Source organism: Ambystoma mexicanum, chromosome 4p, assembly GCF_040938575.1.
Source record: "Ambystoma mexicanum isolate Mex_15411 chromosome 4p, UKY_AmexF1_1, whole genome shotgun sequence".
NCBI lineage: Eukaryota > Metazoa > Chordata > Amphibia > Caudata > Ambystomatidae > Ambystoma > Ambystoma mexicanum.
The window spans coordinates 583,722,740-583,747,571 of NC_090927.1; the positions used below are offsets into that span (position 1 = coordinate 583,722,740).

General features: G+C 47.0%; 1 protein-coding gene across 2 annotated transcripts in view; it reads left to right on the forward strand.

The window, feature by feature from the left end:
• Positions 1-24,832, forward strand: part of LOC138453366 (elongin-A-like) — a 1,511,245-nt gene that overhangs the window by 1,013,957 nt on the left and 472,456 nt on the right. For both annotated transcript variants that reach the window (XM_069606133.1, XM_069606134.1), the window contains one exon: positions 575-755. In XM_069606133.1, coding sequence (XP_069462234.1) covers positions 575-755 — 181 coding nt within the window. The remainder of the gene's footprint in view (positions 1-574; positions 756-24,832) is intronic.

Sequence of the window (24,832 nt, forward strand, 5' to 3'; positions counted from 1 at the left end):
TTAGGATTCTTTTAATTTTTATTCTTGTATTGAAAGGATGTACCCCTTACCCTCTTCGGTTATTCTTGACATTGGTGCAGATTGCTGCCTCTGGCTCTGTGCTTTCCCGTGTTATTTTCCTGTGGCTTACCATGCACTAATTGGCCACCAACTACGACTGTCATCCTGCCCGGAAATATGCGTTTGTTTCTACTCTGCCATACCTGGAGTCATACAAGTCTCTCCCGTGCCAATATGACAAGCCGTTCTTCTGTTGCACAATCCGTTTAGAAACCTACATGCATCAGGGAATTTGTGACTTAACATGGAGATTTGTCTTCTATATAGAGAATTGGGTGCTCTAGTATTGAGAACAACATATTAATGCCGAAGTTGGTATATAGATTTCTATGATCTTTTTCATTGAAGCCTTGCCATCTCGAGTTCAATGCTGGGAATATAATGTTACGGGGCTACTTAAGTAGTGCCTTTTTTCCCTTTGGACTAGGAAGATGATCAATATATCAGTAGAAAGAGCTGTTTAGAGTATATGGTAACCACGTTATTTTTTTATTTTTTTTTGCATCCGAAATAGTCTTTTGTGGAAGAGTCTGACCATTTGTGGAAGAAGCACTGCCAGAAAGATTTCAGGAACGAGCATCTTCTAGAATATGAATCCTGGCGTGAAATGTATCTGAGGCTGTTCAGCGAAAGGGAAGAAAAACTGCAGAAACTCACAAAAGATATTAGTTCAGCACATTCTGGTAAACCAAAGGGTACGTAATGACCGCTTAATAAAATATTTGTTCTGGTGTGAAAGCACATGGGTATTAAATAAACAAAGCGCAGATTAGTGCTGGGCCCAATGTAAGAAGTGAACCTGTTCCAATTAGAAATGTCCTTATCCTGAGTTCTTCTCTTTCCATTTTGAATTTGGCTCAAGTCTGAGTCTTGCAGCACAGTTTTGTGATCTAGTTTGTGGACCACATATTTGGGATGAAGCCCCGCTGATGGTATTCCGGGCAGAGTAGAGTCTGTCTCTGTTTTTACTTTGTGCGTTAAGTAAAACATGGATGAACCGAGTATTAATATAATTGGTGTTTGGAGAACACCACCTTCAGCACAAAAATTGACTCTTGCCACTGAGCTAAAAAATGAAATGGCAGGAGAGATAATTGGTGGAGCAGCTCCTGTGTCAATGCTTCAACAAAGGGGTGTTTGTCAAGTTAGTTATGAGGGAGGGTTCCAGAGTGTGGAGGGAAAATCGGAAAAGGCCCTCTGAAGCATAATTTCTTTGAAGTGGGAGTAATTTCTTTGGTTTTTGAGTTCGCCCTTTTGGCTTGAATTCTTCGGCTCTTGATGTTTCTGATTTTTGCTACTTTATTTTTTACGCTAGTTCATACGTTTTGTTATGCGTGTGCCTTGAGATCTATGCACGCATGACGCTTTAAAAGAATTAAATAATAGTAATGATGAACTGAGAGGCTGTTATTTGAGGGGAAGCTGTCTGGAAGGCATGTAGAGATACAATTTCAAGAACTTGCTTCTAAAAAGGTAGAGACGGCCATGGCGCAGAATTAGGTGACTGGGGTGCCGCATTCAGATGCTCTTTCCAAAAGATGAGGTTGAATGAAAGGTCAAAGAAATTGATGTTGCCAAACCAAGTATGGATTTGAGAGCTTTAAAAATGTGCATCTTGACAGTTTGTAGGTGAGCAAAGCCGGAGCGGAATTCAGTTTAAAATGCCAGTTTGAGGCTAGTTTTAAAGCTAATACCGTATTCTTTCACTGAATGATATGGGACAAGGATAGGGGGTGAAGGGTCCAATGTTGAGGGCTGAAGCATGCAATGCGAACCTAATTTTTGATTATTTAATTTTATCCGATTATACTGCAGACAGCAGAGTATATAGATGGACTGCATTGGTAAATATGGAGTGTTTCTTTCCATGCTGACCAGAATGTGGATGTAAATTTGAAAGTAGACTGTAAAGCTGAACAAAGTAATCGGATATGCAACGGAAGTAATATGAAGAAAGGCAGAACTAGTCGCTAACCATTTGAGGAATGTCGCCACTGTGCATGATCTCTGGTTACCTTGCCTCTTGTTTCTGGATCTTTATTTTGTCCCTGCTAATTCATAGCTAATTTACGTTCATTCCGAGGCCCACTGTGACAGAAAGGTGGTGTGGGATAAAGAACAATTTCCAAGATTAATGCATATTTAAATCTGTATTATTCGGCTTATTTGTTGCACAGTAGGACGTTTTGTTAGGCAGAATCCCATGCAGTACCCTTAGGGACCACTACATGAGATTAGGACAAGTGGCAGTACAATTTCACCTTTGGTACAAACCTGAATTACGCAGTAAAGTGGTAGCGATGGCTGAGCAGCCAGTCTTCTCTCAAGAGCAAATGAGCAGTAATAGGGATTACACAAAGGACTTCTTCTGCGTTTGCAAGGAAAATCTATATGCGTTTCAGATTAAATCAATTTCTCACACGTCAACGTACAAAAAATTGGGCTGTTGGTTCTAAGAGTCTTGATGCGACATTCTGTCGTTTTTGTGAAAATGTTGATACGCCCGAAACGTTAAAACATCTGGTGATTTATTGCTCTTATTTTGAGTTATGGCGTATCCAAATATTTGATAGTTCATTTTCTTGTTCAGTTATCTCAAGGGAATCTCTCTGGAGACGTTGCATGGAAGGTTATAGTCAAAGCCTGATTCTTAAATTGATAAACTTACTTGTAATTATTGAAGCTAAAATGGTAGAAGTATTGACAACTGACTGAATAACCTTCGGGAAATGGTTTAGAAACTATTTCGGCCAAAGATTTGTTTTATTTATCTACTAGCGACTATTATCCTATATAATTTGTCTCATCTGACTATTGTATTGTTCTGAAAATGAGCATAGATAGCTGTGCCTTTGTTCATTTATATTGTGGTTGTTCATTTACATTGTTCATTTATATTGTGTCTCCTCCATTTTGTAATCATCATGTGCATTGAATATTCTTAGAGAGTTTAGAAACTGTTTGTTCTAACTGCAAGGTGTTTCATTAAGTGCTGATGAAACACTGTTATGTGTAACCTGTATATGTGAATGTGTTTACTCCACTATTTTGTCATTTTTTAGTCCTTGTTTATTTTTTAAACAAATTTTTAATGTATATTATGTATCGTAAAGAATTAACTGTAAAGGTTTTTTCCTTAAATAAACCAAATACAAAAAAAAAAAAAAGACTACAAATTACTGAGACTCAAGACACCGACCCAAGGTCTCTGGTTAAAAAATATAAGTAACTTTATTTTTAAACCATTGTTCACAAAACACTTTGCTTCTATTAAATCAAACCACACTGTAAATACACTACACACGACCAATTCCTCTTGTTCAGGTCACTTCAAGGTAAGTGCATTAGGATTTGACAAACCAGTGTTGTGAAACAAAGATGTTACCGGGGGTTAATACGCAATCACTTTTTGACCGTATTGCCAGTTCGGTCTTACGAAAGAAAAGCGTACCCGCAGACAGAAATGTAACCATAGTCAAATGCACTTAGGACATAGAATAAAAACAAGGGAATAGTGGATAAAAATCATAGGCAATACTTTTGTCAAGGCAATAGAATCAAGAGGACGTGTTCTAAGAGGCAGATAAGTCAATAGGCCTGCGCCAGTGTCACATGGAGCAGGGGCTCTGTTGTGGTTGATCACACAGTAAGAACAGCTCGAGATTCACGTAGCCAGGAGTACTCGATATTGTCAAAGGGAGGCAAAAGTTATAAGACGGAAAAAAGAAAGGACAAGCCTTTGGCAAGGCAAAGGGTTCACCCCAATTCTTCAAGGTTGGACGGAGAGAACGACCAAATGGACACAGTACCTTATTCAGATGAAGAAAGCTGGTGCTACGGCAGTTCCAGGTAGTTCCTGCAGACTCACGGTTCCTGAAGCTTCAGTCGTGGGGACGACGTCTGGAGCGATCAGCACTACCCAGGGATGGGGCCAGCAGCAGCAAAGCAACGGTGAATAAAAGGTGCACTCCTTAAAAACAGGAGAGGGCTCTTCTGATGGCTATTCGGACGACTACAGCTCTGTGCAGTGATTTCGACCCAGAAGTGGATTCTTTGGGTTTAGAAGGTGAGCTGGTTGATCCCACCAGGCTCAAGGGAAGAAGACTCCGGACTGGATCTTCTGTCATTGAAGGGTAGATAGCTCAGGACTGCAGCAGGGCTTCACCGGGCATCCAGGAATTGCTGCATCCGTCGTCTTCTCCGCTTCTCTTCGGTTCTTGTAGTTCCTGTGGCGGCTCGGACTTCCAGCCCAAGAGTCCTGCCTTTTATGCCAAAATCCCCCATTCACACAGCCTGGCTGGCAATCACAGAGCAGGGGGGTTGTCCAGCCTGGAGAACCACCTCAGCCAATGAACACAAAGTGCGACTTGGGTCTCCAAGGAGACCCTGTGCAGAGGGTGACTAAACCCCTCCCTCACATTCAGACCACCTAGACACCCAGATGCCAAAGGAGGGCTTATTTGCAAAAGCCCGCCAAAGGACGGTGAACAAAGAAACCAAACCTGGTTTGGCGCGAAAAGCAAACAACAAGAGACTTTAACAAAAAGAAATGGCGACTAACCCCAACCGGAGCCAAAATAAAACCTATATGGTCAAGCGGGTTTTATGTTCGAGGCTACTATAATAGCCTAAAACATTACCACGTTATATAAGATAAGCACAGTAGAAAAGTTAGGTTAGATGCCACTGCCACCAGCCAAGTCGTAATGTTAAGGGAGCGAAACAAAGCTCCAAGAGGCACAGACAAAAAAGGGTAAGAGGTAACCCTTTCCAATACTCCATGTAAGATGGGGTGTACTGGGTCTGTGGTAAAGTGACTATATAAAGTTAATGGCAACTTTATATGTTTCTGGGGAACAGCAGTCATCCCCAGAAATGGAGTTCACAAGGGGAGTCGAAAAGACATCCCTGTGTCACTGCACTAAAGGTGCTGTGTGACACAAAAGTAAGAAGATGATGCCTAGGGAGTTGGTGACAGTCCATAGCCCATGAGCACAAAAAGTACAACACACACAGAATTACACTGTAAGAGTGGGATAAAGGCTCACACACTTACCAGGTGGGAAAAAATAAACCTCAGAAATCCAGCAAAGCTGTTGAGGGACTCACTAGGTAAGGGAAATTAGCCATAAATGAGAATTCTCCCTAACATGTTTGTGCCAAACTACTTTCTATTCTAAATGTGTGAAAACATCAACTTATTATAAATACAGGAAACTGGATTATTGCAGTTAATGTGTTGTGCAAAAAGTATTGTTTGTTACACCTCACACAGCAAAACCGCTGTGCATTACCTGGATCTTTGCCAGCCGTAACCTGTGTCACAAGGTCTTGACTCATTCGAAAAAGTTATATGCTGCTATTCTAGTGAGCCTAAGTGCTTTGCCTAAAGTGGTGAAAAAACAAAGTGGTTGCCAAACGTATTGTGACTATGCCACTCTAGATTAATAGTAATAGTAAATCGGTTATCGGAGCTGCTTTACTCCAGGAGACCTGAGCATGCAACCCAATGGCGATATGTAATATAGTAAGTGCGTGCTCCTGTGTATCGGTACACCATAGCATCTATAATTACGGCTGCTTGCATTAGCAAATACATATATATATATGTATCACTGACAAAAAACGTTGTTAAAGGGACATTATGGTTAAGTTGCACTACTAAAAAAAAACCTCTGAAATTCACTGGAAAAACCTTGCTACAGGGACGTTATGGTTACAGGTAAAACTGGAAACGGCTAGAAATTCGCTAGTTATGGTAAGGTACGCAACGATAACTTGCGCTACCACTGTGCACTGCAAGGACTAACACCCATCACCTCAAGGATGACATCACAAATGTCATTGACATCGCATATCTGGCTCCCTCTTTTTTTGGTAACTAACATCTGTAGGGCAGGTGCTTTTTTTCACTGACGGGCAGGAAGTGAACATGCAGAAGGTACTATATTTGTAGACCTTACCCTTCTCGTATGTCCTTACACTCTTTTCCTAAGGGTTCAGTCACATAATGTGATACATGTACACAGGGGAAGAAGCAGGCGTAAAACACAGCAATAATTTCTGTGCATGAAGATAATCAGTTAGCTTATGAACACTTACTGGTAATACTGCTGTTTTTTTGCTAACTTTACTTTCCCGGTATATGGGCATATTTCTGTGCATTGTGGTCTGTTTTGTGTGTACTGGGTAGTACTAGAAATATGTAGTAACTGAGGGGGTATTAGCTACTTATTACATGTTTCACAGTAGGTGAAACTGTGAAAATAAAGCATTTATCATTGTACTATATAACATGGCAAACATTTGAATATTGGACCTCTGTGGTGCATGCTGCAGAGAATGCCTACGTTTCTGCATGAGGTGGTTGCTATACTGGAAAGAGGTCTGTAGTGCAATGGTGTTTATAGCAATGGAATATGTGCTGAATTATATATCTAATGATGGTTCTCTCAATGGCCTCGGATAGTTTTGTGGCAACATTATATTGACAATCCCTTGTGGACGCTTGTTAGTAAAACTAAAGGCACATGTGATGGCATCAGTGATGTCATCAATGACATTTGTGATGTCATCCTTGAGGTGCTGGGTGTTGGTCCTTGCAGTGCACAGTGGTAGCGTGAGTTATGGTTGCGTACCTTAGCATAACTGGTGAATTTCTGGGGTTTTTTCGGTTTTACCTGTAACCGTAACGTCCCTGTAGCAATGTTTTTCCAGTGAATTTCATAGGTTTTTTAGTAGTGCAACTTAACCATAACGTCCCTTTAACAATGTTTTTTTGTTAGTGAATTTCATTGGTTTTTAGTACGACACTTTAACCATAACGTTGCTTTACCATAGTTTTTCAAGTAAAGGTGAGGGTTGTAGTAGGGCAACTGAAGCATAACGTTCCTTTCTGTTAGGGAGAATTCTCATTCAATGGCTAATTTCCTTACCTAGTGAGTCCCTCAGCAGCTTTGCTGGATTTCTGGAGTTATTTTCGTTCACTTGGTAAGAGTGTGAGCTTTTCCCCCACTCTTACCCATGTTTTGCTATGTGTATTTCATCGGTTTTTGTGATTGTGGGCTCTGGAGTACACCACTTCAGTAGCCCCCTTCTTTTGTGTGTTGCACAGCACCTTCAGTGCAGTGACACAGGGTTGTCTTTCTTACTTCCCACCAACTCCATTTCTGGGGCTGACTATTGTCCCCCTGAAAAGGGTAAAGTTGCCATTAACTTTACTTGGTCATTTAACCACAGATCCAGTACACCCCATCTTACATGGAGTATTGGAAAGGGTTACTTCTTAGCCCTTTTATCTGTACCTCCTCGAGCATTGTTTCACTTGTTTAACATTTAGACTTGGCTGGTGGCAGTGGTATCTACCCTAACTTTTCTACCGCGATTATACTATATAAACGTGGTATTGTTGCAGGCTATTATATTAGCCTCAAACTTAAACCCGCTTGACCAAATACTTTTTCTTTTGGCTCCGGTCGGGTTTATTCGCCATTTTTTTGTTGAAGTCCTTCTTGTGTTTTACTTTGTGCGGCAAACCAGGTTTGCCTTCTTTGTTCATTGTCTTTTGGTGGGCTTCTGCCAAGAAGCCCTCCTCTAGGGGCTTGGGTGTCTAGGTGGGCTGAATGTGAGGGAGGGGTGTTGTCACCCCCTGCACAGGGTATCCTCGGAAACCCAAGTCGCACTTTGCTATGATTGGCTGAGGTGGTTGCCCGGGCTGGACAACCCCCCTGCTGGGTGATTGACAGCCAGGCTGTGTGAATAGAGGATTTTCGCATAAAAGGCAGGACTCTTGGGCTAGAAGTCAGTCTCCACTGGAACTACAAGGAACCGCGGAGAAGAAGCCGGCTGCTGCAACTATCCCGTCCCGGTGAAGCCCTGCTGCAGTCCTGAGCTATCTACCCTTCAACAACCAGTGAAAATCCAGTCCGGAGTCTTCTTCCCTGGAGCCTGGTGGGGATAACCAGCTCATCTTCTACAGCCAGAGGATGCTCTTCGTGGTCGAAATCGATGCACACTGTTGTAGTGGTCCGGATAGCCATCTGAAGAGCCTCTCCTGTTTTTAAAGAGCGCACCTTTTTATTCACAGTCGCTGCTGCCGGCTTCAGCCCTGTGTGGTGCAGACCCCTCCAGACGTCCTCCTTCTTGCCGAAACTCCAGGAAACTACCAGGAACAACTGCCGTGGCACTAGTGTCTCCATTGAATAAGGTACTGTGTTCTGGTTGAGGAAGAATCCTCTTTTCCTCCTCCTACAAGGCTTGTCCTTATCTTCCCTCCTTCTTATAACTTTTGCTTCCTCCATTGACAATATCTAAGTACTCCTGGCTACGCTGAATCGTGAACTGTTCGACTGTGTGATCGACAACCGGAACCCGGTTCCACTTGACACTGGCTCCGGCCTATTGACTCTTGAATTTCTGTCCATGAGTGTTCTCTGATTCTGTCTGCCTTGACAAAAGTATTGCCTATGATTTTTGCCCCCAACTCTCTCTGGGTATCTCAGGTGCTAAGTGTGTTTTTGCCCCCGTAACATTTCTTGCCGCGGATACGCGTTTATTTAGTAAGACCGAACTGTCATTACTTTCAAAAAGTGATCGCATATGTATTCCCGGTAACGTTTCTTGTTTCACAACACCGGTCCGTTAAAACATAGGGTACTTACCTAGAGTTATACCGTACAAAGTGAATTGGTTAGTTGTAGTGTATTTTACGTGTGGTGTTGAATTAATAGAATTGTTGTTTTTATAACAATGTACGTGTTTTGCTTGAGTCACAGTAATTGTGGTCCCCTTGTGTAATCTCTGCTACTGCTCATATACTTTTGAGAGAAGCCTGGCTGCTCCGCTACTGCTACCACTTTAACATAGTAGAACAGGCTTATACAAAAAGGTAAAACTTGTATTAACACCTGCAGTCTTAATTGTGTGTAGTGGTCCCTAAGGGCACTGCACAGAATTCTGCCTAACACTTTCACAATGTTTTTTGTCAGTGAATTTAATTGGTTTTTAGCAGGATACCCTTAGTTTGTAAAGAAGTGTCCAATAAAGTGAAAGTGCATGCATGTTAATGTGGACAGCAGCCGCGGACACTGCGTTTGCTGAGATGGGGTGGCATCCAACCTGCTGAGGAAGGCAGACACTCTCTTACATAGTGGTAGCAATCACCAAACGCAAAGAACATATGCAAACAGTAAGATGTGGAAGAATTGAAAGGGAAAAAAGAGTAGGTGTGCAAATTGTGTACTTATGAAGCAAACAGGACAAAGGCATGGGGAGTACTCCATAACGGAATGCATCAAGAACAGAAGTGACGTCTGCCTTCAACAATCTTACTGCACTGCTACTGTAAATGGCAACAAAGATGGAGCGGCCAGAGTAACGGCTGTAAAGTGCGATGGCCTGAACGTCACTACAATGTAGTAAGGACAGTAGAATTTGTGTAATAATGGCACAGGTGCTGTAGTATACAATAGTACAGAAGCATAACGTGTCTTTTTCTAATGCAGCAATGGCAAGCACTTTAGAGTGGCAGGATGAAAATGTCCCTCAAGATGCGAAGACTTTCTATAGTAACCCTATTGGTACGCACAGTAGTGTGAACCGTAAATTATGTAATATATGTTGCTGCATGTACACCAAACACATTCTCTTTTCGGTAAGAGAACATATTGAAAAAAGGAAAGGAAGGCAGTACAAGCGGCAACCCTTGCACAACAGCATACAGGCATAGGAAAGGAAAGACTCTGTGCATAGAGAAATGGACAGCGTGGAAGCCAAAATGGAGAAATTGGTGGACAGATCTGCTGCCTGAAAAGATTGTGTACATGGGTATATTATTGACAAAATAAAGCAGCACTGGCAAACCTGTATGTGTTCCCCTTCACCATGTCACAACCCACCATCCCCTCTAAATCCGTGTGATGGGAAATGTTATGGTGATACCTCAATCTCTTGCTCCCCCCACAACAAGCTTGTGGAAATCCCCACAATAAGTATCCACTTCTACTACCCCTTCCCTTTCCTAATGGTGTGTATAAATGTGTGTAAGTGAACGTTGCTATTGTAATTGTTGCGGAGTGGTTATGTGGTATTGTTTGGTTTTTTAAATGCTGCTATGACTCAGCGGCACACAGTCCTCGTAAGAATGACCACAAATAAGTAAAAGGTAGGTGTCCTACGGACACCACATCTGCCCGGCCTATTCGCAATGACAATGGAAGCATCGGTTCCACGCCAACATGATCCGCATGGGAGCATGTTGTGCACCACCTATAATTACGTGTGCGAGTGGACGTTTGCTTGTTGTGCAAGTAGACCCATGTGGATCTGTTCCTGTGTGTCCTGGTAACACTACCACTGTGCAGCAAATGCGAAGGAACTTTAATTAGCTGGAGGCGCCCACCCACGTCCTACAAGTAGCTATACACATAAACATCCCACCTGCTATACCCTATATCCAGCGTCTTCCAAAATGTTTGACGCACACGTGTTTCACTATTATTCAGTACACAAGTGGCAACAGTGTGCATAGGACACCTATGCTCATGCGCACAAGGTACTCCGGCCAAAACGCGTCCTGCGGACAGCCGTCCCATAGGAGAAAAGTGGCGACCGCCACCCACGCTGCTCGTGGGCCCTTATTTTGCGGACACCATCTAGACCCTCGAACAGCAGAAAAGTACAGTTGTACAATGTACCGAGTGTTTTTCGGAAAGTACTCGCTTGCAAATACACCACAATGTGCCGTTGCACATGTATGTATGTTTTTGAAGAATGAAGACCTATTTTCCAGGTGCAAGTTCTCCACAGCATTCCTACAAAAGGCCACACAGCATTCCTACAAAAGGCCACACCACAAAGTTTCGCCCCAATCTGTTTGTAGCTTCCCAAAACAGAGTAGCAGGCCCCACTACTATGCCCTATAAGTGTGGTTGGACCGATTCTGCTGTGCTGCAATTTCTTTGCAAGTAATGGATACTCGGCACAGTACGCACAGTAATTGAGAAAAGTATTAACCGCCCTTCCTATAACTAACACCCTCAGTTGCGATGGCCCCCTGTAGTGGCCTGTCAATGATCACACCAGACGTGAAGGTTAATTTGGTGTGCTTAGATTAACGCTTCACAAATAGGACTGACTTTATATTTTAGTCACCTTGTATCATACATTTCAGCATCTGCTTATACGAATGCTATTGTCCTGCTCATGTTCCCTGTATTTAGGTGAGTCAGTCTCTGGCGGGAGGTTACAGCGGAGACCGTATGGAAGCCTACTTTTACGTGGTTTGCCAGGCTCAGAATGTGTTCAGCCGGAGCTGCCACTCATGATCTCGCGGGCACTCCCATGGGACTTCCGCCGGTACCTTCCTAATGTCCTTTACTTTGCAGCTGTCATGGCCACTTGCCCAGGATCACAGGGGCGGCACCATCAAGTGGCAGGAGCAGGGGGCATCATGGTTCACGTACGTCCCTTTGGGGCGTTTATACATGGGGGGGGGTGCTGGTTGGACGCAGTCCTGGCGCCTTTGGCGCCAGGCTCATGGAAGAACTTAAACGAGACATTTCCATTATGGGCAGAAGTGCTTGAAAAGGAACAGAACTCTTTTATTACAGGCAGGAATACTCTCAAGAACTTCTCACTTGTGTGTAATCAGTCCGGGTGTGGCCTCCATCTGCATCTGCACGTTCAACTTCTAGGAGTGGCAGGGTGTGGCAGGCAGGACTGAGCTAAGGGGTCTGGCCTTAAGAGCTCAGCTATAAAAGCCAGCCCAACCCTAAGGTACACGCTTCGCGCTGTTCTGCACCTCCGTGCAGCGTAACGCTCACCGTCGTTTGGGATTCAACTTGCCTGGAGAGATCCTGCCATCTACATTCATACTTACCATCCAGAGGATCCTGCTCTCACCTGTACACTTCTTTCTGGCACCGCTGCTCACCTGCAAACATCTTGGAAACGCAGACCGCATCATCTGGTCACCGCGGCACGACGCACTCCATCCAAACTCGCAGCACCTGCAAAAGACAAGGTTAGACACTTTACAGACATTTCGTTAAGGGCGCGCTGCCATTAAACCTTGCGCCTTCCCTAAAACCCTCACTCACCTGCTGCCGGACATTGCGGTTGCATCCATCTTCCGCTCAGCCGCGTTCCACGCCTGCACAGCCGTAGTTAGGCCGCATTTCCATCTATTTGGGAAAAAACAGAGGAACGTTATTCAGTGAAAAACAACATTGAGAGCAATAACATCAAGACATTGCGAGAAAGCAGAAAGAGGGTAAAAGACATGAGACATTGAGAGAAAGCAGAAAGAGGAGTTTAGTCGCAGCTGGACTGGACTATTACACAGGAATCAGTGAAGGAACTCTAGTCCATCAACAAGCGCCCTGCCAGAAGTTGCAGGACGGAGAGCTCATCATTCACACTTACCAGGTGATACTTATGGGCCGGTACGTGCCCACTGTAATTGCATCTTGGGTCGAAGGGTTTGGGAGATACCGCAGTCAGCTATCGGCGCGTTCACGTTTTCCCATATTCGTGCAGGAGCAGTGCCACCGATTGTCGCCGCCCACAGCTGATCCGCAGGGGACGAAACCAGAAGGGGGGGTGATCTAACTCCAGGAAGGGCTGCAACTGTAGCCCAACGCCTCCGCAGAGACCAGGTGAGCATAACAGCAACCCACTGTCCCATTCCCATAGGTGGCATGCTGCAAACGGGTTGTATGTGGCACGTGCGTTTCCCCAAGTACTGCAAAGGCCGTACCTCAATGAAGCGGAAACATTCCTTCCTCCCTTTCCTCTTCCTTCTTTCCAGAACGCCAGCATTGGTTGCTGTTAGAATGTTCCATACGCATCCGCCAATCACATTGAAGAGGTCTCCATGTAACTGTACGAGTTCTGTACACCAGTCCTCTGTTTACACACCACACCCAGAAACTGTATTGCACCATTCCTCAGCCTGCAAAGTCCTATTTTGATGGCCATCCTCAAAATCCCAGGATGTTGATTTCGTGCTGCGTGCAGGCGCTGGTGAATTAATTACAACAAGGGTAGGGGAGTTCGTTTGTAAGGACAGCTCTGAAAATTGCATTTTTTTTTAAAAGTTGTATTGTAGATGCTTCTACTGAAACACCCATTCTTTCAGGTTTCATTTGCCTTTGTGTTTTCTTCTGCCCACTTTGTTGCAGTCTTAAACACATCCCGTAGACGGGCAAACAAAACAGCATTCCCAACGGTGGACAACGAAAATGCCTTTTGCTTGGAAAGACTCTGCATTTCCACAATTAATTAGTTCATTGCTGCAGAAGAACATCCCACCAGCGGACAAAAAACAATACATGCTTCTGTTGAAGAGACACCTTCCAACCTCTGGCTCAGAACAACGTACATGACCATTGTCCCATACTCTTATTACTGTTATGCACCAGAAAAGCACCTTGGCAGTGCGAAAAAGCATCTTCACGACATTGAGCAACCTCTTCAGTGGACAGAGGACACATAAACAAGCCTGGTAACCCATATACATAGCACGGTACTGCATGGCGATAACATAGACAGTATGAAAAGTGGCCAGGTCTCTGCAAAGTGCATGCATATCTGGGAAACGGCCGTCATACACGGCGCACCACAATGTGTGCATGCCTTCCAAAGCTCAATACCCATCAAAGTGTCTTTTCAGGGCATACTTGTGGATATGTATCACAAAAGCATCACCCAAAGTTAACTCAATGCGTTTTGCCATGTCAGACAGCCTCACTACGCAGAGTAATATACAACTGCATGACCGGGCCTTTATGGGAACCACCCCCAAACTATTTGATTTGATTATCACCACAGTTCCATTTACATTGGGCAGCAAGGTGAGACGTGCAGAATATGGCTCGTGAGCATCCGAAAGTACGGCGAGGGCCACGCCCCAGTGAAGCAGGAATCCTCCCTATGGCCGCCCTTGGCTGTGAGGCATACCCTGAGCACCTGATTGGACAATGCCCACAGTCCCATTTCCATTGGCCATCATGGTGAGAAGCGCAGAATGTGGCACGTGCGCTTCCCCAAGTACCGCTACAGCCGTTGCCCACTGAAGCATCCACAATTCTTCACTTTCCACTTCCTTCCTGCACGCCGTTGTGTTCTTTTAGAATGTTCCACGTGCATCCACCAATTACATTGAAGAGCCCCCCCTGTAACATTTTCAGTTTCGAACACCAGTCCTCTGCGTACACACCACACCCAGAAACGGCATTGCGCAATACCTCGGCCTGCAAAGTCCCATTTCCATGGCCATCCTGAAAATCCCCGGGTGAGGTTTTTTCGTGCTGCGTGCCACCGTGGGGGAATATATTCAAAGCAGCATAGGGGAGTTCGATTTTAAGGGCGGCTCTCCAAAGAGGTTGTGTTTTTTTCTTCATTGTTTCGTTTTAGATGCTTGTAGCGAGACACCTTTTTTTCTGTTTCTCATTGATATTCTGTGTTCTTGTGGTCACAATGTTACAGTTAACTCTTCATACTGTAGATTGGAAAACAAAACCGCATTGCCAATGGACCAAGTGGAACTGACATTTGCATGCAAAAACTCTGCATTTCCAGAACTAATGAGATAATTGTTGCAGAAGAACATCCCACGAGCGTGCACACAATCTGACAGGCTTCTGTTGATGAGACACCTCCCAGCGTCTGGCTCAGAACAACATTCATCACCAGTGACCATACTCTTCTTGGATGTATTTATGAGACGAGCACCTGGGCAGTTGGAAAAAGGTGCCACACTGCAAAGAGCAACTTCCTGAGTTGACGGAACAAACCTAAACAAGCCACGTAACCCATATGCATACTGCCGTAGTGCAGGACGATGAGATCCACAGTCGCAAAAGAGGCCAAGTGTCTGCAAAGTGCACGCGTATCTGCACTCATAAACACAGTTCCACAAGGTGTCCACTCCTTCCAAACCGAAAGTGTCTTTCCGAAGAATGCTTGTGTAGATCGATCACACATGCATCACCCAAAATCAACACAATGCGTTTCGCCATCTCAGCCACCCTCACTACGCACAGTAATGCAACACTGTATAACCTCCCCTTTCAGTGAACCACACCCTCAGTACCTGATTGGATAATCCCCACAGTCCCATTTCCATTGGACCGCATGGTGAGAAGCACAAATTTGGCACGTGCGGTTCCCAAATTACCAGCATGGCCGCGCCCCTGTACAGTAGCAGTCCTTCCTCCCTTTCCACTATTTTTTCACCACCACTACCTCATTGGCTATTGGTAAACGGTCACACCCGCATCTACCAATGCCATCCAAAGACCTTAGCATCTAACACTCAGTTCTACATAACACTTCAAAAGTTCTGTTACTAAATCAGCCTGCAAGTGTCCAGTCATTGGAAAACGTGTAGTACAAAGTTCAATAAAAGATTGCAAGGTTTTTGCATCCATGTTCAGCCACATGAGCAACCATCACCACAAAATGGAGGTATGCTAACTTCTCCCACAGTATGTTTACAACTCTGTTAGAAGCGCCTCTGCGCACGGTATGTGCCCCTGAGCGGCCATTACGTTCTTTAAAAGCAAACTGGTTTTGAGGGGATTGGGTCCTCCGACGTATTCCATACCTTTGACAGTAATCACCACAGCTGTGCTGTTTCGGAACATTTTCTGCATCCAGCGTCGATGCGCCGTCCCCGAGGACGACCTCCCATGGCCGACGTCACCCGATGTTATAAGTAGGACACACGACGTGTTCGCTTCGTGAATCTCGGTACGCCTCGACTCTTTGGAGTTTTGTTATATTCTTCTCGGTTCTTGAACCTGTTCGGTTTTTGTGAAAAGCCTGTTCGTGACGATGTCTACCTCGTCTTCAACCCCGCGTCCGGGCTTCAAGAAATGCGTGGACTGTGGGTCCAAGATGTCAGTAACGGACTCGCACGACACCTGCCTCTGGTGCCTCGGGGAGGCCCACCACACGGACGACTGTGTCGACTGTCAGTCGCTCACGGCCAAGGCCTTTCGGGAGCGCAAGAAGTTGTCATTAGGTAGGGTGTCTAAGCCCCGAAAGTCGAGGTCTGCGGGGCTTTCGACGGATGATTCGAGAGTCCACTATCCGTGTCATCGTCGGAGGTCCAGTGGGTCTCCTTCCAGGAGTCGGTCTCGCCACTCCTCTGCGTCTTTGAGGCATTACCGGAAGCGCCGGCATCGGTCGCCTTCCCTGTCCTCTTCCAAGGACTCCGCCTGTCGGTGGGTCGCTTATCCCACCTTGCAAGCGACACTGGAGGAATGGGCTTGCTTCGGGAAGATGTTGGCGATTCTCGAATCGCAGGGCACAGGTCCGTCTGCGCCTCCGAGTGGGGTCAGTCGTGATTGGTTGAGAGACACCGCTTGCATGACTTCGTCGACGCTGCCGATGTTGGCGGCGCTGCGGCTGACGTCGATGCCGATTCGCTCGATGCTGATTCTCTCGATGCCGGCGCCGACTTGTTCGGCGCCCTTGATGCCTTTCGAGGTGGTGGTGTCGGAGGGGCCCTGTGGTACGGGGGTAGCCCCTGGAAAGGCTCTGGCTAAGGTCAGGCATTGCTTTGTTCCCCATGTGTCTTCCTCACCGCCTCGAGTACATTTCAGAGGGTGATGAGGGCTTGGTTCCGGTTCCGGTGCCGGATGAGCTTCTCTCGGGCCATAGCCAATTTGATGACCTGAGGCAGTCACTGCATGATGCCAGTGGACTGGACACTTCTCCGGAGGTGATTTGCAGGCCTGAGTCTGGCACTCATGCCGATCCTTCGTACCGGCGCCTTATGTCTCGGGTCACCGAGTACTTGGTTTGGTCGGCTCCCCCAGGGGAGTTTGTTCAGGATGATGTCACGGACATAATCGATCTTGGTCCCCCCCCACTGACCCGGTACTGCCGTTTCATATGGCTCTGCAGAGAAGGGTGGCCGCGGCTTGGACTGCTCCGGAGAGTCTCCCAGCAGTGGGTAAGTCTTTGTCGCGAAAATACCATCCAGCCAGTAGCGACCCCTGCTACTTGTCCAGGCACCCCACTCCGGAGAGTTTGGTAGTGCAGGCGGCTACGGCCCCGGCAAAGCAGGCGTCGTATCGTACCATCCCTCCGGATAGGGACGACAAACGTTTTGATGGCTGGGCGAAGAAAGTGTTTTCTTCAGGGGGTATGGCGCTTCAGGCGGCCAACTCCGTATGTGCCTTCTCTCGTTTCACACATACTCTGTGGAACTGTGTTGCATTAGCGGCTGAACATATTCCCGAAGGGGACGAACGGGATGGTTTCCTTGCTATGGTTCAGGATGGCAAGGATGCCATGTGTGAGGCCGTTCAGTCGGGTTTGGACATGGCAGATTGTGTCAGCCGGTCCATGGCGGCGAGCACCATAATACGCAGGTTTGCGTGGTTGCGGAAGCCAGGGTTCACTCCTGATGTGCAGTCCTGGCTTCTCAACATGCCCTTTGACGGTGAACATCTTTTTGGCAGCAAGGCTGACGAGAGCTTTGAGAGGTTGCACATCTCCAAAGCTGCAGCAAAGTCGTTGGGCGCTGCAGTTCGACACCTCTGCCTTTTCGTCCGAGGGGACAACAATGGAGGGGAGGTTTCTTTCGCTATTACTCGTCCTTCAGTAAAGCGAGAGGAGCTGTCAGTCAAAGAGGCCACCGTAAGAGTGCCAGAGGTGGAAAAAAGGGTACTCGAGGTGCCAAGGCCGCTCGGGCAGTTGCCTCTTTGCCTTCAGGCAACGCCGCAGCTGCTACCACTCAGTCATGAGGCCAGGTCCCAGGGTTCGCCGGTTGGGGGAAAGGCTGACGCAGCATCTTGTAGAGTGGCGTGCCATTACTTCAGATGTGTGGGTTCTGGAGATCCTAACCCACGGCTACCGTCTTCCCTTTCGGCAGAGGCCTCACGACAATCCACCTGGGAACCTCTCTTTGAAGAGTCCGGATCCGCTCCTTGCGCAGGAAATTCAAGCCCTGCTGGAGAAAGGAGCCATAGAACTGGTGCCTGTAGCGGAGAGGAACAAGGGATGGTATTCCCCTTATTTTTTGATTTAGAGGAAAGACGGGGGATTGAGACCCATCATGGACTTGCGCCGTTTGAACAAACTCCTCAGGAAGGACAAGTTCAAGATGGTTACTCTCAAGTCCTCCAGGCCCTTCAACTTCAGAACTGGTTGGTGTCTCTCGACCTCAAGGACGCTTACTTCCATGTGCCGATCCATCTTAAGCACAAGAAGTACCTGAGGTTCGCAGTTGGCGACTCGCACTTTCAGTTTCGGGTCCTGCCGTTTGGATTGACCTCCGCCCCAAGGGTTTTCACCAAGCTCATGGTGGGTGGTGGCAGCGCATCTCAGGAAAGGGGGATTCACGTCTACCCCTACCTGGACGATTGGTTGATCAGGGGGAGCTCTCCCGAGCAAGTCCGGGATCATCTGTCCGTCACCTGCCACTCCCTTCACAAGCTGGGCTTCTCCCTCCAATTTAAAGAAGTCCCATTTGACGCCAACACAGCGGCTCCAGTACATCGGAGCAGTGCTCGACACGTCCCTGAGACTGTTTTCCTCCCCAGGTGAGGGCTCTTCACATTCAGCAGATGGTGCACAAGTTTCAACTTGCCCAGACTCTCCCAGCGTCCGAGTTCTTGAGACTGCTCGGCCTCATGGCATCCTGCATTCTTCTGGTGCCAGAGGCCAGGTTGCGGATGAGATCTTTGCAATGGGCACTCAAGCTCCAGTGGTTTCAGTCCTCCGGCAGCATGTCGACCCTGTTCAGGTGCCGCCCTCGGTCGCCCAGGACCTTCTGTGGTGGGCCGTCGAAGGCAATCTGATGAAAGGGGCCCCATTTTGGCTGCCCTGGCCCGAGGCGACGATCATGACGGACGCATCCCTCACAGGATGGGGAGCTCATGCCAACGAGTTGACAGTCAGCGGTCGTTGATCTCCATCGGAGTCCAGTCTCCATATCAATCTGTTGGAGCTGAGGGCCGTCAGGTTAGCCCTGAAGGCTTTTCTGCCGACTGTGCGAGGAAAGAGTGTCCCGATTCTAACGGACAACACGGTGGCCATGCACTACCTCAACAAAAAGGGGGGGGGCAGGGTCACATCCTCTGTGCATGGAGGCGATGCAGCTCGAGTTCTGGGCCATCCAGCAGGAAGTTTCGATCTCGGCTGTTCATCTGGCCGGAGACCACAACGAGATGGCGGACGCTCTGAGCAGGCAGAGCACGATCTCTCATGAGTGGGAGCTGCCTCAGGAGATTCTCCTGGAGATCTTCACCCTTTGGGGGACCACTCAAGTGGATCTCTTCGCCTTCAGTGTCAACCGGAAGTGCGAAAGGTTCTGCTCGCGGAAATTTCCTCCAAAAGGAGCCTTAGGAGACGCGTTCGTGGTGGAGTGGTCATTCCCACTGTTGTACGCGTTTCCTCCAGTCCCCGTCATCCCGCAAGAACTGCGGAGGTTCGGTTCCCGGATGATCCTCATTGCTCCGGCGTGGGCCCGGAGGACGTGGTACCCGGACCTTCTCGACTTGTCCATCTGCCCTCCATGTCGTCTTCCCTACCGAGACGATCTGCTCTCACGGGAGGGGGGGGGGGTCAGGTTCTCCATCCAGAGGTCATATCCCTCAACCTTCACGCTTGGCTTCTGAAAGGTTGAGGTAGAAGGATTGGGACCTCCCTGAAGACGTGTTGGAGGTGTTGCTCTCGGCCAGACGGCCGGCAACAAAGTCTCTGTACCATTGGCGTAAATTCTGCGACTGGTGCAGAGTTAAGAATGTGGATCCTTTTGAATGTGACATTCCCATGGTTCTGTCTTTTTTGCTTTCTTTGGCCCACAGGGGCTTGCAAGTGGGGACCATTAAAGGTTACCTGGCGGCGCTGTCCATATTTAAGCGCTCGTCCGAAGAATGTTCCTATTTTAAGATTCCTTTAATTTCTCAGTTTTTGAAAGGGCTCACTAATGTGTTTCCTGTCACCTTTTCTGGTGCCAGGTTGGGATTTGAATCTTAAGTTTCTTATAGGTGCTCCGTTTGAGTCTTTGCATTCTTGCCCTTTGAGACTGTTTACTCTGAAAACTGTGTTTTTGGTTGCAGTTACTTCCGCTCGCAGATTGAGTGAGTTACAGGCACTTTCGGTTAAGCCACCCTTCACTGTGTTTCATAAGGACACGGTTGTCCTTCGAGTTCGTCCTTCCTTTCTTCCGAAGGTGGTTTCGGAATTTCATTTGGGCCAGAAGGTTGTTCTTCCGGCATTCTATCCTCCTCCACATCCTGGAGAGGCTCCATAGGCTTGATCCTAGGAGAGCGTTGAGCTTTTATATTTCACGCATGTCCCGGGTCAGAGTGGACGATCAACTCTTCATTGGTTACGCTGGAAAGCGTTTGGGACAAGCTGTGACGAAACAGACTTTGTCTCGTTGAATTATTTTGGCTATCTCCGAGTGTTACCGCTTGCCGGGAAAGGACCCACCGGCTGGCTTGCGGGCCCATTCTGCCAGGGGTATGGCTGCATCTACTGCCCTGCAGAGAGGTGTTCCTATTCGTAACGTCTGTGATGCAGCCACCTGGGCTTCTGTACATACTTTTGTACGTCACTTCTCCCTCGATTCCATCCGAGGACAGGATCTGGCCTTTGGCAAGTCAGTCCTTTATTCCGCAATTTGATTGGGCATGCTAAATTTGTATTCTAAATTCTTTCCCCACCTCCTTGCTTTGGGAGTCTGTCAAAGATATGGAATCGTCGGAGGACCCAATCCCCTTGAAGAACAAGTTACTCTTACCCGAATATGACGACATATTCCAGATCGCTCCCTCCCTACCTTCCCTGCTGCAGAATTTCTTATGCGATTTCAGCTTACGTTCCGCAAGGCTTTGTGTCTGACTGGCAGTTGACTAGTGTCACACGTTCTGGGGGAAAAAACTACAACTGAGGCTACGGGCGTCGTGCGTCCTACTTATCACATCGGATGACGTCGGAGGAGGCCCTCGTCGACGGCGCATCGACGTCATCGACGCAGGACGCAGACGCCGAAAAAAGTTTCCGAAGCAGCACAGCTGTGGTGATTACATGTCATAGATATGGAATACGTCGTCGGACCATCCCATCAAAGAACGTTACCAGGTAAGAAAGTAACTTGTTCTTCTTTCCCATCCCCTACCATGAAGTGGCACTTCAGTGATATGTGCTTGCAATGTTCTCATATACCCACATCATAGTGTCATATCAAAACAGGAACTCTGCTTTCCTTCCGACAATGCTACGAAATGTGTTCCTCAGTAACCCATCTCCTACATAAATCTTTAAAAAAAACACCAATCGCAGCATTGAATGTATCGCACGAAGCGAAAGCAGCTTTCCCAAACATCAATGTCTGCACAGCTGTACTTATGTCTAAGCTGCATTATTGCAATAGGCCTTTTCAAATCTGCCTCCTTCTACTGTCAGCCTTCTGGAACGCATCCAGAAGGAGGGTGCTATTTGGGATGGTACATCTCCTGCACTGAAATATCACCAATAGCTCCCAGTGGCTGCTAAAAATAAAGTGAGATGACTGCATTATGCAGGCAGCCTTCTGGGCCCTGGGACCTCAATAACTCCAACTCTGACTTCCTATACATGTGCGTGCGCAAGCTCTTCCCTCATCCACATCCAACTCCCACAGGGCCAGGCACTTCTGCAGAAAAAAAGTTGGTGGTAGATGTGCTTCTTCGCCTGGAGCCTCCCTCTGCAACAGCCTCCCTGACATGTGAGGGGGACCATCGCTGGTTCCAGAAGCACCTGACAGCCTTTCTTAGAGTCTGCTGTTTATGCCCCTCTCCCCGGCCACAACGATTCTGCACTGGTTACCTGGCAACTCTGTGATGTCGGCATCATAATCACCTCCCCCCACCAGGCGAAACGTGCACTGGCTTTCGAGCACACCCCACGCTTATCTGTACACTTGGCACAATTGGCCCGTATTTTTACTTGTTGTTTTTTGTTCTTTTTCCCATATACTGTACCTTCCCCTCCCTCCACCCAAGCTCTTGGCCGATGTAAGTAACACCTGGCCTAGAAGGGTTGTTGTCTCTATCTCCCCTCTGGTTCCCCTCCCTTGCTCGTTGCGCTTTGCTAGACGTGTGTGTAGGGGCATTACGAACGCCATACCATACAATTGCACATCCTGCAATGACATACAGTGCATGTATACCAGTGGGATGCCTGCCACTTACCCCATACACTGCAGTTTTTTGTTTTGTTTTCCGCAATATCCCACTTACTGCACACGTTTAAAAAAATATTGCGCACACGCGGCACAGCTTGCATGCTACTAACTTCAAACAAAAACACGCATTTCATGCATACACCCCAGATGCCTGCCCCTTAACTTGCACACTTCCACTATAGCCTTCTGCACTTTGTCCAAAGAGACCTTCTGGTACAGTGTTTCCATACACACCAGCACCCCCAGGCTTATAGAGCAGTCTTTTGCTCCACAGTTTCATTTCCATGGCTCCCATCCAGAAAATGGCTGGATGTGGCACGTGCAAGCATGCAAGTACAGTGTAATCGGTTGAGTTTTCGTGCTAAGGAGGGGGGGGATTGGCCGGGGGGAGTGTTAAACAGGGTAGGTGTTTGGGTGTGTAGAACTGTCTCACAAGTTTTTTTTATTTTGTCCTGTTTTTGTTATGTACATACTTCCATAATTATTTTTTCATCTCTTTCGATGACTTTCTCTTTCCTTCTCCACCTCACATTTGTACGTACTGAACGTCAACGCCTCTCTTACAGTTCTACAGGATTGTCTGCAACGCTTTGTGCAGTATCAAACAAAACAGCATTGCCAATGGAGGTTAAAAAAAAATGCCATTTCCTTGGAACCACAGAAACTCTTGCTCTTTAATGCTCTCGTACTCTGTGCAGAACATCCCAGCACTGCACATAAAGTCAGACATGCTTCTATTTATGAAACACCTCCCTACCTCTGGCTGTGGGCAAATTACACCAGCATGGTCCCAAGTACCTCTTGGTGGTATGGCAGCGAAAATCACCTTGGCAGTGGGAAAAATTTGCTTCACTGCTGTCAGCAACTTCTTGAGTTGACGGAGCAAACGTGAGCACTACATGTAACCCAAATGTAGTGCTCCATAATGCACAACCACAACATCCACTGTACCGACAGAGGCCACACATGTACAAAGGAGAACCATGGCACCAAAACCCCACTCGTAGACTGTGCCCAAAAAGCCTCCACTTCCAACTGAAAGTTAGTATCAAAGGCTCTTTCCACAGCATACCTGTGCAGATCTTGCACGAAAGTATCACCCACGATGAGAACTCTGCGTCTGTCCATCTCAGTCAACTGCACTGCATCGAGGTTTGGAGAAATATCACCGCCCCTCCCTGTCAACCACACCCTCCACACCTCATTGGATAATCCTCACAGTTCCATTTGCAAAGGCACCATGCTCAGAAGGGCAGATACTAGCATGTTCGCCTTCCCACCTACAGGGAGGGCCACACCTCAATAAAGCAGAGGCACTCCTTCTGTTTCCACTATTATATATACAACACTCCCTCATTACTTAGTATTCAATAGGCACACACGCTTTTATAATTCACATCCTAGACCTCCACATCGAACACTAGAATTTCTGCACTACACTGCAGACGTACCTTTACACACTCACAGTACAAGTCTGGTGTCATGTGAAAGCGCCACCAGGTAACAACTCTCCAAACCGATCCACGCTTTCAGCGTTCATTCACCCACAGCGGTACCCAGCACCACCAACTGCAGTATTTCTTTTTTCCTTCCAACACTCCGCCAACTCCAAAGATACAATACTTCACAGTAGTTAGTATTCTGAGCAATTCACACTATTCAAGCCCATGCACTATGCAGTTCAACCCTATGCACCACTACACACACACACACTTTTTCAACACAGCACTCAGTGGACACACTGCAGAACTGTTAACTCCATAAGCTCCTGACATGCACTGCTAAATGTACAATGTGTGAGCAATGAGCACACCCAATGAATCAACAATGCATGTACAACCCACACACTAAAGGCAAGAATTTGAGGAGTACTTGCAAGCAGCCCACATAGCTCTTTGTGTAAGGCTTCTAGCCATGCATCGAAGATGCAAGGGCCTCACCACACACAGCACACCCTAGTGCACCACACATTTTACTCCTCATGTCATGTGTAATGCATTCCCATCTGCAAATGCACCTGCCACCTTTCACCCTGACCACATCTTTGCATGCATGGAACCATAATGTTGTGTTGGCTGTGCTGAACGGTATGCGAGTGGCTCTGTACATTGTCCATATTGCAACTTTGTGATGCTGATGACTTCCTTTCATGGCGCAGTATGTTAAAACTCTTCCTCAAGCAAGAGTCATGTAAAGGCATCCGATAGCAAAAGGAAATGCTGACATATAGCTCCCTATTGTGCAACACGTGCAATGACCTACACCATGTCTCAGTTCCAAATTTGGGTCTTAAACCTGATTGGAAGTTGTCCAATAACATTTCTCATTCTACAAAATCCTGCTACTGGCCAGTGACCAATTTTTCAAGAATATTTGCAGGCCAGGGAAGACCCGCGATTGGTCGATAGTTTTGAAGGATCTATGAATCCAGAGTAGGCTTTTTTCAATAAGGGTGTGACTACTGAATGTTTAAGAATGAGGTACCGTCCTGTGCATCAGGAACTTATTGACGCCGCTAGTCGTGATAGGAGTCGGGTCTGCCGATACACGTTTGTCTGTGTGAGTCGGAAGATGGAACAAAGA